At 46.6% G+C, this 15,847-nt stretch overlaps 1 protein-coding gene across 2 annotated transcripts in view; it reads right to left on the reverse strand.

Annotated features, from left to right (window-relative positions):
- Positions 1-15,847, reverse strand: part of Prkce (protein kinase C epsilon) — a 500,560-nt gene that overhangs the window by 160,267 nt on the left and 324,446 nt on the right. For both annotated transcript variants that reach the window (XM_028892739.2, XM_028892748.2), the window contains exons 7-10: positions 15,263-15,405; positions 12,714-12,810; positions 9,939-10,138; positions 6,813-6,986 (exon numbers count right to left, since the gene is read on the reverse strand). In XM_028892739.2, the coding sequence (XP_028748572.1) occupies positions 6,813-6,986; positions 9,939-10,138; positions 12,714-12,810; positions 15,263-15,405 (614 nt within the window). The remainder of the gene's footprint in view (positions 1-6,812; positions 6,987-9,938; positions 10,139-12,713; positions 12,811-15,262; positions 15,406-15,847) is intronic.

Genomic DNA, 15,847 nt, shown 5'->3' on the forward strand with positions numbered 1-15,847 from the left:
GTTTGGGGCTAGCCAGGGCTACATGGTAAGATCCTATTTCAAAAACCAACACCAAAACAAAGCCCTGTGTTTGGGAACTAGAGTGAAGCCAGCACTTTCCACACTGTGGCACAGTGAGCATGCTCCCACGAGGTGAGACCATGACCTCCCCTGGCCACCACTGCATGCCGTGACAGAGAACATGGTGCCTCACGGCATGGCACATAGTAGGTGCTAAGTACACTATGACTGAATAGAAGAATGTGAAGCCCCACCCTAGCCAATTCTGGATGAAGCAGAGACAGGCAAAGCCTAGGGATTTGCTGGCCAGCTAGTCTAGCCAAACAACATGCTCCAGGTTCGGTGACCAAGACCTTATTCCAAAAATGGAACATGATGCAACATACTTCAAGTTTATCTCTGGCTTTACATGTTCACACACAAGTGAGGACTCCCACACACAAGTGCAGAAAAGTGCATATCACCCTTTTCTCAAAGTTATTTGTTGATGTTTGGTTGGTTGGTTGGTTGGTTGGTTGGTTTGGGGGCGGTAGTTTGTTTGTTTAATCTTTCTTTCTTTGAGTCAATCTTGTTATATAGCAGAGGTTGGCCTAAAACTTTCTAGCCTCTTGTCTCAGCCTCTAAGTGTCAGGTTTATAGGTCTGTGCCAAAGATGATACATTTTATGTTCATTTTATGGCAATAAAATGTGGAAATAAAAAAGAAGGATGATTAAACTTACTTTACCATAACATATGAAGAAGATGCAAGGTAAGTTAACTGGAAGCCTTTGAAGGCAACTCTTCAATTCAGATGTAAGACTTCCTTACATGCAAAGAAGTTACCTGATATAACAGCCTCTAGATTAACTTCACCATGTCTGTCCTGGGGTGGGGACACAGGAGCAAAGTGCATTCTATAACCTTGTGTTTCATCACAGAGTGAGCCCTTGCTTCAAGACCTGAGCAACAGCCTTCTTCACCAGGCTTTGTGGTGGCTTGAAAGAAAATGCCCCCCAATGGGAGTGGCACTATTAGGAGATGTGGCCTTGTTGGAGGAAGTGTGTCACTGTGGAGGCTAGCTTTGAGGTCTCTTGTATGCTCAAGCCACACCCAGTGAGACAAACCACTTCCTGTTGCCTGCAAGTCAAGATGTAGGACTCTTAGGTCCACTACCAGCACCATGTCTACCTGTACACAACCATGTTGCACCATGATGATTATGGATTAAACCTTTGAAAATGTAAACCACCCCAATTAAATGTGTTTCCTTTATAAGAGTTGCCATGAACATGGTGTCTCTTCACAGCAATAGAAACCCTAAGACAGGCTTACTTGGTATGGAATTGTGTTGTGCCATCTACTTGCTTTAGCAGTCCCACTCCAGCCCTCCACAGACTCATCATCCCTCAGTGCTCCTCAGAGCAGCAGAGATGATCACTCAATGACCTTAAACACCGACCCTCCTATGAGAGTCCCCTTAAGTCCTCAGTCCATTACAGGCCACAGGCCCCCTGAATGTGTGAACTGGCCAAGCAGGAGAAATGGCATGGCTGCCCAGGGCCATCAAGGGAGATGTGTTTCCTGGAGTCTTAATCACTTGGATGAACGGACTGTGTCACACAAAACCCAAAGGAAGCATCCACACAGACTCACTTCACCTAAACCTGTTAAAGATTACCAACCTTATCACGACCTAGAGTCTTCCACTGGCAAGCCAATTGATTCCCTGAGGGCTGCTAATCCAAAAACAACTCACGGTATTGAACAGTCTCCGGCCTTTTTTTTTTTTCCCCCAGAGACAGCCACCAAAGGGGTCAAACCCCTCCAGCTCCTCCCAGGCCCTGCCACCTCCCACATCACGTGGTCTCACAGGACCGGGGGCCACGCTTCACCTTGCTTTCTCAGCTCTCTTAGGTTTGCCTATTTATTAGATTTGCCATCTCTTTTCAAAACTCTGCCAATCGTATGCCTTCCACCTTTTTTTTTTTCCTTTAGGCTTTGCTATTTTATAAAAAGTCAAAGCAAACATTAGAGTTCCTTGAAACTACAAATTCTCTCCTCTGTTGTCAACGCTTGCTCTGGGTAGCTCTCCCCATGCCCACAGAGATGTTTAAATCACACTTGAAAAACATCTGCAGTTGCTTTTTAAGGATTTTCCATGCTGCACATTCCCCAGGGCTGGAGGGAGGCTGGCCAACAGAGATCCTGTAGGAGCTCAGCCCTGTTTCCTTCAAGGCAAAGTCCTCCAGGATTTGCCTTCCCAGGCCTGGCAGGAAATGCCAGAGGGTGGGGGACGGGTACAGTGTGCAGAGCTGCAAGCCTTAAAGAGGCAAGACCATGGGTGAAGTTGTCCCAGTCAGGTTTTGTGGGAGCCAATTGAAAAGGGTGGCTTGGCAATGGCGAGCATGCAACACAAACACACAGAATCTAAAAGGGCCTGGGAATTTTAATTTTCTGTTAACCACAAAATCAAAACAAATCTCTCTCTTAGGGGCTCGCTGAGCCCTAGCAGCCAATGGGACAGGCAATTTCTGAAAAAGCGGCTTCTCCACCAAGCTCTAACCTGGAGCAGGCCATGTCTTTAGCGCCTAGGAGGATACCTCAAGCCCCTAAAGAAGGCTCACAGCACCGCTGTCTCTTTCCCTTCGGCCTCTGACTTTGTAAGAATTTATTTTCCTTATTTTCTCAGTATACACCTGTGTCCCAAACTTCACCTCTTTCCCTGGGCCTCCTTTCCATAAAGAAGCAGGACACAGGAACTGTGAAGTCCAGTGTGGGGAAAATGTCAAGATGACATCTAGAAAGAACTTTGAGGCCATCTCTTGGCACCTATCATCTTCTACATGTTAGCCTTATTTCAAGGTTCAGATTTGTAGCCTCCCTAGAAACCCAAAAGGCACACAATCTAGCAGAAGCTCAAGTCTGAATTTGATGGAAATGTAACTTGTGGCCTTACTGACTAGCCTATCTGCCCATCCTCACTAGCCCTGGAACGCTGGAGTCACTTGCTTCTTATCTTCCAAAGCCTATGGACGACAGCTGCAGTACGCTTACTGAAAACAGAGTGGCTTAGTACAGAAAGATCTCAAGTCACTATTTGAATTCAGCATGGTCATTCAGTGGGCTGCAGCCGCCCGACTTGACTGAACCATCACGGTTAATGCCAATGGGTCTGCACAGCCATCATCCCCGGTTGCCAAATAAGACACAGGCCCTTACTCTACACTCTTCCAAGCCAGCCACCCACCCTGTACACAGCACACAGCTTAAAGCTGTGCATCATCTGGCAGAAAGTTCTCAAAGCCGTTTCCAGGAGAACCATGTCTTCCTCTATACTAAACCCTGAATCTGTTAGTTAATTTTCTATCGCTAGGATAAAACACCATGACCAAGGCAGCCCGAGAACAGAGTTTATTTGAACTATGGTTCCAGAAGGTTAAATTCCATGATGGCTGAGCAAAGACATGGCGGCAGGGGCAGCAAGCTGAGGGATCAGATCTTGAACTGCAAGCCAGAAGCGGAAAGAGCTTCTAAACTCCAAAGCCCGCGCCCACTGACATAGTCTCCCCAACAAAGCCACACCTCTCACACCTCCCAAGCTTTCTCAAACAGTGCCACCAACTTGAGACCAAGCATTCAAATGTCTGAGCCTAGAGGGGTCGTTCTTATTCAGACCCCCACACTGAGGCTCACCTAGGGGCCAGGGAACTGGACTTTTCAGGAAAAACAACATGCAAGTAAGATTGGAAATGGACCATGGGTCATGGCTGCCCTTTCAGCTCCCTGCCCTGCCCAAGTCTCGCTCTTCAAAAGCACCTTTTCTCCATTAGACCCTGAAGAACAGCAGCTGAGTCCTCTTGGTTTGAGTGTCCACGCGGAACAGGATTACTTAGTGCTAATTTACTGCAGAAGCTGGTATAAGTCCTCATTCCTGGACCTAGTCACCCTTCCTCATGAGAATCTGTGTTCTCATCTACTTCAATCAGGGGGCTAACAGCCATACTTTAAAATCATGATGACAATGGACTACACTCTGAATTATAAGCCAGCCCCAATTACATGTTTTCCTTTATAAGAGTTGCCATGGTCTTGGTGTTTCTTCACAGTAATAAAACTCTACTAAGACAGGGTCCATAAAATGATGCTTCATAAAGTTCCTTTTATTAGTAAATCAATGTCCTGTAGTAAGAGTAAATTATAATTTATTAAGAAAGATAGAATACAGACATGCTATTTAAAAGAGGTGCCAGCTTATTCCTGTGACTACCTGACACTGGCCTGAGGATTAGTGTATCTCTGACATGCAGAGGAAGTCTTTTCTCTCTGCCACCCAGACCCTCAAAACCATGTTAGTTCATTTCTTCTGCCATAAGTAAAAGTCATGGTGTTCTTCAATGCCAGTTTGTATTCCAAAGAGAAACTTTGGCTTTGGCATTCTTCAGTGTGAGTTTTCTGTAGAATACAGTGGCATTGAAGAAGTCATCACCCTTTCTCATTTACCTATCAAGAGGCCCCCAATTGTGGTTCTCCCAGAACCATCATATACAGGAGCCCCACCGAGTCTTCATGGCTTGACCCAGCTCTTTTAGGCACCTGGACCTTTTGAGTTCACAGAAAAAGAGGTAATGTGGCTGCCTCCCTACGCAGCCACGTCAGTCAGACATGAGCCTGTAGAGATTGGTGGGGCACTTAGCTGGCAGAGACAGTCACATCAGATCAAGGCCTCACTGGAGCAGCAATCCCAGAGGCCAGATGAGGCACCAGGTTTGACTGCCAACATGTACTGCCTGTGGAGAGCAAAATCTCTTATTCATATCCCAGAGGCAGGGCTCTTGCCTAACATGCATGAGACTCTTAAGTTCAATTCCTACTACCCCCCTCCAAATACATTAAAAACAACAACAACAACAACAACAAAAGACTATTGTTCTCTGAAACAATTTTCTCAGTGGTACAAAGAGAAAACTAGACTAAGTGGGTTTTATTGTCGTTATTGTTTTTAAGACAAAACTCAAAAATCTTTCAAGTATCTGATTGTGACAGTGGCACATATTGGATGGGAGCCCATGCGGTAGAAGTACCATGGACAATAAAGACATATGGGACCTGATGCATTTCTCTTGAATCTTGAATTAAGTTCTAAAAGGAGTCAGACATGGAGGCTCGTGCCTGGAATGCCACCGTTTAAGAGGTGGAAACAGGACCATCACAAGTTTTGGGGATTGTGTGAACTCAGGTACCATCTCAAAAACAAAAACAACAGCTAAGTTCTAGTGGAAAAAAAAAAAGCAAGGTGACCCCATCTCTGGACTTCTTACGTCCCACTGGACTCTGTATTTGTAAACACACACGAACTCACACCAGCCCGTTTGGAATTGCACAATATGCATTTAAGAGAAAAGTGAGGCTTTGACAGCCATTCCTAGGCTTGCTCAGGAAAGGAACAGAGTCTTACGAAATGGGGCTCTCTGAAGACAGCTTCACAGAGAAAACAACCCCCGTGTCCCTGAAGGAGAAGCCACAGAATGGCTGGGCATTTTCAGGTGTTTCTCATTTCTGAAGAGATCAGTGGAGAGGGAAATTCCCCCTAGATCAGCGTTGCTCAACTTGGACTAGGTGTCGCATGCGGGGTGGTGGGGACCAAATAAGTTGAGCTATATAGTAGATGAAACTGAGGCAGTCTGCCTTTTCCCACTGCAGGACTCTTCGGGGACTCTGATAAACGTGTACTAAGACTGCTGAACAGAAGCAGGGGCCACAGAGTCCTTCGTTCTTAAAGCTCCTCAGATAAGCAGGGCTCTCAGAACCAGCCTTGGGGGAATGAACCAAAGAGACCAGGTTTCTGAGAAATGGGGTCTGGCTCATCAGGACCTAGCATATAGGAAACACTCAATATAGATGAAATGAAAGGCTTCTGAGTGGCAAGATGAGGAATTCACTTCATTCTAAGCAGGGAGAATGACACTGAGCACAAAATGGTGGAGAGGACGCCCAAGAGCCAGACATCTCACATGCGTGCAAGTGCACATGTTTGCACACACACACACACACACACACACACACACACACACACACGCATATGCATGTACAAATGCACACACAGCTCCAGCACCCCTGGTGCTCATCCAGAATGCAACTGTTTACTATTTAGGCTCCAGGCAGGAACAGATAGGGGTCTAGATTCAAGCTGTCTTTGTCTTCTTAAGACAAACACTACAAATTCATAATGCATCCTAGAAGACTTTCTCCCACACACGCCCCCCCCAAAGAAAAATAAAGTAAGAATTTTATGAAGAAAATGTGCTTTTCCTCCCCTCTAAGAATAATACCACATCAGATGAGGGGCCCTCCAAGGATGCTCTTACAGATCCTTGTCCCTTTACCGCCACCTGCTGGTGGTCAGGCACCTATGCCGTACATTTCAAAATGCTTGAATTTCACTGTGGAATTCTAAGCATGTTTAGATTTTGCATCTCTTCTGACATCATACAAGTTAGAAGAATTAGGATAGCTTTTGCTCATTTTCTTTTGAGCTGAAAAAAACCTAGAAGTGATTTGACTGTTGATAAAAAGTTAGGAGTCGCAGCAGAGTATACACCACTGTTTTGCTTTGTGTAGCTACATTTTGCAAAGTACACCATTGCTCTGCCCATCCCTGTACAAGGGCGCTCTCAAAGAAGACCACGTCCAAACGTGTCCCTATTTCCACAAAGATAAACTCTACTCTGCCTTATAGAGAAGCATGTAGATGGTCCAAAGTCGGTATCCGACAAGGTTATATGTGTTACGCTCCCCAATACTACCCGAGATCAGCCGCCTTTGCAAGCATACCTTGGTCTGGAAGCAGCAATAGAGTTGAGTTAGGTAAGGGTGTTTGCGAGCCAGAGCCAAAATCCTCTTCTCCGTCATCGTGCAGTCCACGTCGTCATCCTGGAGGATGACGTCCTTCTTTAAGACCTTCACAGCGTACACTTCATCTTTGCCCTTGAGTTCCGCCAGCATGACCTGCAATCAGTTTTAACCATCTGCTCAGTCTACGCACACACGGACTCAAACAATGTCAAATACCTACATGCTGCTTGCGTTTTTCCTTTCATTTTGAATGAGGATGTTTAGGAAATTAACGTTTGAAATTTTTAGGGAATCTACCCTGCCTAATTTAGCTACTAAAGTTTTTCTTTTCTTCTTTTTAATCTCTGGCATGGTGCTCAGGTTACATCATTATTCGTATCTTCATCTCCTGTAATTACCAGAGAACAAATGTATCTCTTTCTCCCCTCTATCCCTCTCCTCTCACTTTTTTTTTTTCAATTTCTTCCCTTTTTTGACAGTCCACACTATATAGCCTGGGCTGGTCTTGAACTCATGACACTTCTGCTTCAGTCTCCCAAGTGTTGATATTATAGGTGTACCCTACCATGCTACAAATGAATACGGGGCTTTCAGAAGAAGCAATATTTTCTATGTATTTTCCTATAAGGTCACTATCATTATCCTGATTGCTGATAAAGTAAAAACACTATAATTTATTCCAATATCTCCCTCCTGTTGGAAATTTAAGTTATACCAAATTAAGTTCTATATAAGTTGCACTGAGTGCTTTTGGACACAATTTAAATTTTTCCTTGGCCTTATATCCTTGAAATAGAAATTCTCATTAAACATTTAACACATTACCTGACTTTCAAGGGGGCTGTGTTCATACACACAGTATATCATTTTAGTATGTAGCACAGATTTAGTATGAGCACAGGCCACATTCACTTACAATTTTATTTTGTTTGTTTGCTTGCTTTTTCTTACTTAACAAGTGGGAGATATAATCTTGATTCTGTTTTCAACTTGCAGCTGAACTTTCTGGAATATTTATTTTCTAACTGAGTTGCTTTGGGAGAGAATTGCTTTTCTCTTCTGCTTAGTTACTTGCTGGCTTGTGTTACTTCTCCTAAGTCGGTACATATATGATACATAAAGACAAACCTCCAGCTTTCTGCATAGGCCTCCATGCTCCTTCATGGCAGTCTGTTATTTTTGTTCCTGAACATTTGTGTACTTAAACCTGCCCTGTTATGGTGATATTTTATTTGTGCCGAAATGTGATTTTAATCAGAGCTAAGAGCAAGCCATTAAGCAGAAGTCTGGCAGTGGTAGCACACACCCTTAATCCGATCACATGGCAGGCACAATCTCTGTGTTTTCAAGGACACAGCCAGCATGGTGACACACGCCTTTAATCTAAGTACCAACCATAGAGACCTGGAGATCTGTATAGACAGGCAATGACGAGGAAGTCATGTGGTTGGGTTTAGAACCAATGAGAAGGCAGAAGAGAAAGGCAATAAAAAGACAGGACACAGGAAGAAGGTCTCTCTCTCAGGAGAAGGACAGCATCGAGTGGTAAGATAAGGGGGTCTTAGCTCTTGGCGACTGCTCGATCTCTGGGCTTTTAACTCTTTATTTGGCTCTGTGTTTCTTATTTAATAAGACTGTTTAGAATTACATCTACACCCTGTGTTTACCATTATGGTGTCTTTCCACAGCTCTGCAAGTGAAAACACAATTTCTTCCCCTGACAGCTGACGGTCAGGTCTATGTTCTTGACCTTTGCCTATCAGTGGGTATTTTCATTTACCTACCCCAGTCATGGGTCTTTTCTCCTTTTGGATGACTCTGAAGTGTACTATCCCGGTATTGTCAAAGGGAAATGACCACAGCCCAAGGAACTGGAGAGGTTGAAGATTCTGTCACCCACAAAATACATCCTGTAAAACCGACTCAAACCTTACTGTAATGGCTCTGAGTTTGCCTAAGAAACTACTAGTTAAGTGCTCAGAACTCCTATTCCACCTACGTCACTGAGTGGGAAGCTCTGAGCATGCTCCTTACCCTAGAATCCTGCTCAAACTCAAACCCAGCCCTGCTCACAGCCTAAGCCAGAGTCGTGCCTAAACCAGAGGCCTGGGGTCTGTTTTTTATTTAACTCTTTTAAAAGAATTGCTTCAGCAGTTGCCCTCTGAGTCAATTCCGGTTACCTCCCTGCCAGGTGATCTCAGGACAGATAGGGGCAGGTGAGGGCCTACAGAGCAGGCCCTGTGCCTGGGGGCTTCACAGAGCCTTCCCTCAGACCTGCTCTGGAATGGCGGACTAGGCCTTCAGCTCAGCCAGCAGACTGACTCATGGGCACAGCTTCCCAGAGCCCAGGACATATGAGAGCACATAACTCCTAGAGCTGCTTGGTCCCCAAATAGGGCCTCTGTTTCATGAGGTCCCCAAAAGGCAATTCCCATGAACCCCAAGGCACAGCTTAAAGAAGGAGGACAAGGGGCCGACAGAAGTCTGACATGCTCCCCCAGTTTCCTGGGCTCTTTGTCTTTTGTCTCTCTAAAATCAAATCTTTGCATCTCCTCAAACCCATCGCGGAGCTCACTGAAGGGCACAGCCCCCACCTGGTGTTTATCGCAGTCAAGAGCAGGGGGAAATGTCCTCAAGACAGGGGCCCCGATCCACTACAGGATTATCCAGCTCTTCTGTCACAGAGAGGAAGAGCAGGACGTTTAGTAAGCACCAGGAAAATCAGCTAAAGGACATTCAGCGTCCAAAGTCCTACATGGTAAGGTTTGCTCTGAACCTGAAGTTCACGGAGGGCACGGGCTCAGAGTTCACGCATGCTCACAGACTTCCTCCTGAGGAGAGCAGAATTTCAGATGGCTCTCTGCACAAGGAAGAAACCTGCGGAGGGGATTGATTGACAGTGTGCTCCCTCCCTCCCCCGCTCCACTCCTCTCCCCATTGGACAAATGAGAACAACTGAATTCCCACAACCAACTGGAGGGCAGAACCGGGACCCCCATCAGCCAGGCATTAGCCCGTTTTCACCCCATAAGGAAGGGAAAGGTGACCAGAAGAGGCCAGACTGCCCAAAGGAAACCAGCACCACTACGCGGGTGTGCCACTGACCTTGCCAAAGCTTCCTTTGCCCAACACCTTGATGAAGTTGAACTCATCCAGGCCCAAGCGCTTGGCCTGGCCTTGCCGGACTTCACCGTTCTCGCCGGAGCTTGCCAGCTGGCCATCGGTAGATGATGATGCTCTGTGCTCCTCTCCTCGGTTGTCAAACGACAAGGCCTTCCGGATGTTGTTTTCAAGTTCTTTTAGTTCTAGGGCCAAGAGGAAAAAGATGCTAGATTAGAAGGCCCCTCATGCGCCCTTTACCTTAAGACTCAATATTCAGAATCCATGAGCTCTCAGCCCTCCTTCAGCTGTTCATAGTGGCAGGTCCAGGGACATCCTTCTGTAGACTGCTTTATCTGTCTAACACACTTCCTTTGGTGCCTAATGTACAACAAGACATCAGTCTGTAGTGAGGAGGGAGGAAGACATAGTTCCTGAACTGGCAGGGTTCACTGCCACCAAAGGCCTCTGAAGGCCTCCTAGCAACCTTGACCATGATTCGAGGTGTGGTGAGAATTCCTGTCTTCCCCGGAATTCTGAGGCGACAGGCTCGCTTCCCTTCAAGTTTCCTTTGAAGATTAGAACAAACACTTAGAAGCCACACTCACAGTCCTCACTGGTGACAGAATCATTCACTCAGAGGGGCTAGGAAGCCTTTGTCTTCTAATGGTCTTTATTTGGCCTTGATGCTGGCTTTACTCTGAGTACTTATCCCACACAAAGCTACCTTGTAGAGTGAGCCACAGGCTTAGCATTAACAAAAGAATAGCTTCCCACCATGACATGTCACCAATTTATCTTTGATAGGGAGGGAATCTACAGTCCATTTACGTAACTATGAGACGGTCTTGCAGTCTTCTGGAGTATGTGGCCTAAATTACCTGGGGATGACAGTGTTGGGAGGCCCTTTGACCTTTTCTGTTTGAAGAAGGCCTATTATAGTTAGACATTCATTCACCGAAGCGAGCACTCATCTGTGCAGAACGGGGATCTTGACATGACGCTATTGCAAAAGATTCTCATGAGTAACAGGGGTTACAGACGGGAGCAGAGTGTTTATCCCTTGGGATGAAGACAGATGAGTGAGGGTCACCTCTGGATAGGAAGCTCTTTGCCTCCTGTCCAGAAGGACTTTCATCACAAGGGCCCATGCAGGGGATCTGGAGTGAACTCACACGGGTGGAAAGGACACCATCCAAGTCTACAGATAACCTTATCATGACAGACTTCAGCAGCTGCCTGCCTACCTACCTCTCTACTCCAAAGTATGACTTTTTTATCACATCGGGCCTCAGTTGCTAAGAGCATCTTGAAAGGCAGAACCCAGATGACCTAAGACCCGCCCCTCAAAGCTTGAGGAAAATGTCTTACAATGGAGGAGAGACAGCGTCCGACTCAGCTCCGTTTTGTGGTAGCTATATTACTAAGAACGTTTCCCATCCATTAGTTCTCATATCAGGCTGGGAAACATGGTACCTGCCTGGCCTGGTACGTCTATCTGAATAAAGGCCCCAGGAGGTACAGAAAGACAGCAGAAGGCAAGAGACAGGTCTGGAAGTCACAGGTGAGTGTGACCATGGGTGGTTCACTCTACTTGGATTCTTTTAATGTAGGACCCCGTATCTTTGAAGTTCCAGGACATTCCATATGAAAAGGGGGAAACTGCATATGCCTCACTGGCCCAGGACAGACTCTGTAAGCTGGTTACTTAGGGATGGGTGAAATCTCTTTTGGAATGAAGTAAAGACACAGAAAGTGAGTCAAAGGCCCAGGAAGGTGAGCTGAGGTCGATTATTCTACAGTCTCAAGACTGGCAAATGGCCATGAAACTCTTCTGCTCTCTCCTGCCACCGTAATGACCTCCAGTGAGGATTTCATGGCATGAGGAGAGGCACTGGCCTGGCCTGGCCTGGATGCCAGCTTAGCTCTTGACCTCAGGACAAGCACTTTCAACCTTGACTTTCCACTTCCCAGCCAGCTACCTGGGCTGAGCATCAGGACAGAGCCGGTGTGAGTAAAATAGTAGAAACAAGATCAGAAGAAGGGTTAGAGACAACCGAGGACCACCCCGCTGCGAGCTCATTCCTGCTCCGCAGGTCCATGTAGCTCTTTCCTGGGATGTGTGGGGACCCATCTGTCACCAGAAGGGGAGGAGTCAGACGGGAGTCCTTGCTTAGTTCTCACCTCTCAGAGCCTGTAAACTTACTCCTATGCTCATTATGCCCGCAGAACTTAACGGTCTGAAGCACATTTAGTCAGAAGGAAAGACATCAGGAGTGTGTACCCAGAGTAAAGTCAGGCCTAGTGCTCCCTCCTTCCTGCCTCTCAGATTTCATCTTTCCATTCCCATTTGTTCATCCAAAGACTGGGAGAAGAGACATTCCCCCATAACTCAGCATGATCTCAAGTCTTGGGGTACCATGAGCAGAGTTAAGGGAAGGATTGCAAAGCAAGTATATGGAACACATCTAGGTCCAGAGAGAAGGCCAGAGTGATGAGCAAAGGAGCGAGACTTCTCTTCCTCTCTACACTTCAAACCAGGACGAGAAGTGAGGGAGTAACACACCGTATCATTACACATGCCTCCCTCTAATCCTAGGCTGCAGGGAACAGCGGAGAGCAGCACTTCCCGCTAGTGCCCTCAAGAAAGCCTGTAGCATACAAGAGTTACTACCATATCAACATGGAAGCAATGTGCACGGATCTTGAAGGCTGCTGGCTGGCTGTGTTGATCATCAGGCTACAGAAATGAGAGGTAAAGGGCAAATCTAAGAGTCTCACCCTGGTCACAAGGGGAGGTGGGCGCTGACTTGGATCGATCATCTGCAGACGGAGAGTTTCCTGAAGCCGGCTGTGGCGATTCAGCACCAGCAACGAGCTAGAAAGGACAGGAGACGGGAGAGTCATCAGAAAGGAGGCTAGTGATGTCAAACGCATGGAGGCACCAGTGATACAGAGAACCGTCAAGAGGAGCACAGCAACAGCCATCAAACTGAGAGCAGGTGCTTAAGGTTTCATGGGCCAGTTCAACGGAAAACAAAACACACAGATTTCTACTGTCTCAATATCTATCCTCTCCAAAGACAGGTGAGCTTTTAAAGCAAAGACCTGCTCCATTTTTTTTTTTTCAGTTACAACTCCCCTCCACACACACACCCCTCTCCCCATCCCTACCCTCACAACTATCTCTACAACTCAAGTTATCTCACCAATGCAGTGGGATACTGACTGGCTCTACCACCTGTTTGATGTTTATTCACGATCTTATTCGCCATGACGTCAATAACAGCATCTGCGGTGCAGACTGTGTATGTAGGGTTCTCTACTCAGACAGACTTTCCAGTACTCTCACTGCCCCTAGTGGCCGGCACGAAGTAACACATATGACAGATGCTCTGTAAATACTCTTGAGTGTAGTCAAGCCTGTTGCCACATTTTAGTGGAAGGTAACCAGTGACATTTGCTTCCTGGAATAGCGCTGGCATGTCCAACTTAAGTGCCAGTATGGACTTGGAGATCACAGGGAGGCTCTGATCCCTCTTCTCTTGGTCTTCCCGAGGACCATTTTTAGCAAAAGGTATGAGATTCTTGCAAAGACGGTTTAGCTCCTGACCAAGAATACATCTCCCTTATCCGTCATACATCTTAAATTACCGGTTGGCTCCTCCAGCTTTGTATCAGGACTGTCACCGCAGTGACTATAGCTGGATGACAGTCCCTGGCCTTTTCTCTGCCCGATCCTACATTTTCCCATGCCGGCCCTTTTCATCAGGAGTCCATGAATTCAAGTCTGCAAATTCAAGTCAGTTGAAGGCATCTCGTCACCCCCACAGTCTGTGTGAATGCAGGAATGACAAGGGCCTAGCATTTCCCTTTAAACCTCTCCTGACAGCGTAAGACAGCCATACTTCCAGCCAGGGAAAGCCAATCTCCTGATGCTCATCAATGGGACATTGGCACCACAGTCCCTGCTCAGCCTACCTCTTCAGAGGCCCTGGTGTTGTTGGCTAGTGTTATTTTGCTTTGCAAATCCAGTGCCTTGGGGCACCAAACAAAGTTTTGTTTTGTTTTTCCCAGCACAATTCACAGAACCTAAAGAAGTCACCCAGTATATAAGGCCTCAAGGTTAACAGGGACAGGATAATGTTTGCAGGGTTTCCAAAACAGCTTTGTTTGTTGAGAAGAGATAGTTAAAAAGATGAAAGTTGTCTGGTCCTTCTCATCAGCGGGGACAGGCTCTTCTGGGGGCACCAGGGAAAGACTCGGCAGGTTTGACAAGAAGAGGGAGAGGTGTAGGCTCCTTGGGAGGTCCTTCAGGCCGTGTGAGGAGAGAACACAGGAGTGGAGGGTGTGAGGACCCGCAGAAAGACTTGCTCTTCTAGAAAAGGACTTGGAGACGTTCAAACACCGGGCAGCTGGGGCCACACCCTACCCACCCACCTCAGCATCGACTGGATACCGGGGCTCTGCTTCTCTTAGAACCAGTTTTCCAAAGGCTCTTAGGTTTTCTAGACCAGGCGTCATTGCTGAAGCAGAGCCCACTAGAGAAGCCTTTAGCTCTGTTTACATCCACAGGCCCTGGTTTGCCAAAACGACACAGTAGAACATGCAACTATTCCAAGTGACATGTGGAATGCCATCTGGATAGATGGGGCTTTGGTGGCTAAGGAAAGGCCGAGTGTCCTTAAGTATTTCCCAGTCAGCTCAGTGCAAGAGCTGGCACGAACCATGGCTTACTGTCTGAAGGAACTGGCCTTGGGGGGGCGGGGCGTCAAACAACCCTTTCACAGGGGTCTCCTTAGACCATCAGAAAACACAGATACTTACATTCCGATTCACAACAATAGCAACGTTACAATTATAAAGTAGCATCGAAAATAATGTTATGGTTGGGGGGTCACCATAACACGAGGAATGTATTAAAGGGTCACAGCACCAGGAAAGTTGAGGACTGCTAGTCTACAGTGTCAAGCTTTTTCTAGAAGGGACTTCAAGGTTGTCAGCTCAAAGCTTGTTTTCTCTGGTGAACTTTTTATTCCGCTGTGTTACTGAGAATTGAACCCAGGGTTTCATGGACATGAAGAAAACCAAATTACCACTAAGCTTCCCCTAACCCACACCTAACTCTTAAGGCTTGCTCTGTCGCCCCCTTCCTCCCACTGGGAGGCATAATGAGACTTCCATGTTACCTGGCCTCTTTATTTTTGTCCACAAACACATGCTATTATGATTATTTGAGTAAGAAGACTAAACTTAGGATTCTCTCACCCTCCTTCTAGAATACTCTCAGAAGCAGGCCCAGAGAAAGCTCCAGAAACGGTGGTTCCTACCTTTTTCCTCCTCTGGCCGCTGTTGGTGATTTTGTCTGGAGTAACGCCCAGATCAGCCAGCACTTTGGCAATCCCCCTGGCATCCACCCCGCAGTTGGGAGCCACGTTGGTCTCACATCGACGGTGAACATTCATTTTGCAGACTGTGAGGGAAGAGGAAGGACAGACATCCAATACTCACGCCTAAAATGGGACCCTCACCCAATGACCATCACCAAATGTGATGCATGTTCATCTGACAGAGGTTGGAAAATGAAGAAAAATAAAAGTAGATAAATAAAAACCATCCCCCATCCCAATACAGAGAACTACAATCACCCATCAGCCACCTTGCAGAGAATGTCTGGAAGATGTTTCTAGTTGCATCCCCTGCCCCATGTTTTTCCTACATACATAAAATAAGAGCAAGCAGAGGTCACATTTACATTTCCTTCAGGGGAATAGGATACCGCCTCTGTAAGAGCCAACTTGTTTTCACTGACCTAAGCTCAATTCTAGGCCCAAATGGATGCCACATATGTGGTCTCCGCACTGCTCTGTTATGGGTCACACAACACAGGAAGCTCCCCAGTAATGACAGGAGAC

The sequence above is a fragment of the Peromyscus leucopus genome, chromosome 22 (assembly GCF_004664715.2).
Source record: "Peromyscus leucopus breed LL Stock chromosome 22, UCI_PerLeu_2.1, whole genome shotgun sequence".
Lineage (NCBI taxonomy): Eukaryota > Metazoa > Chordata > Mammalia > Rodentia > Cricetidae > Peromyscus > Peromyscus leucopus.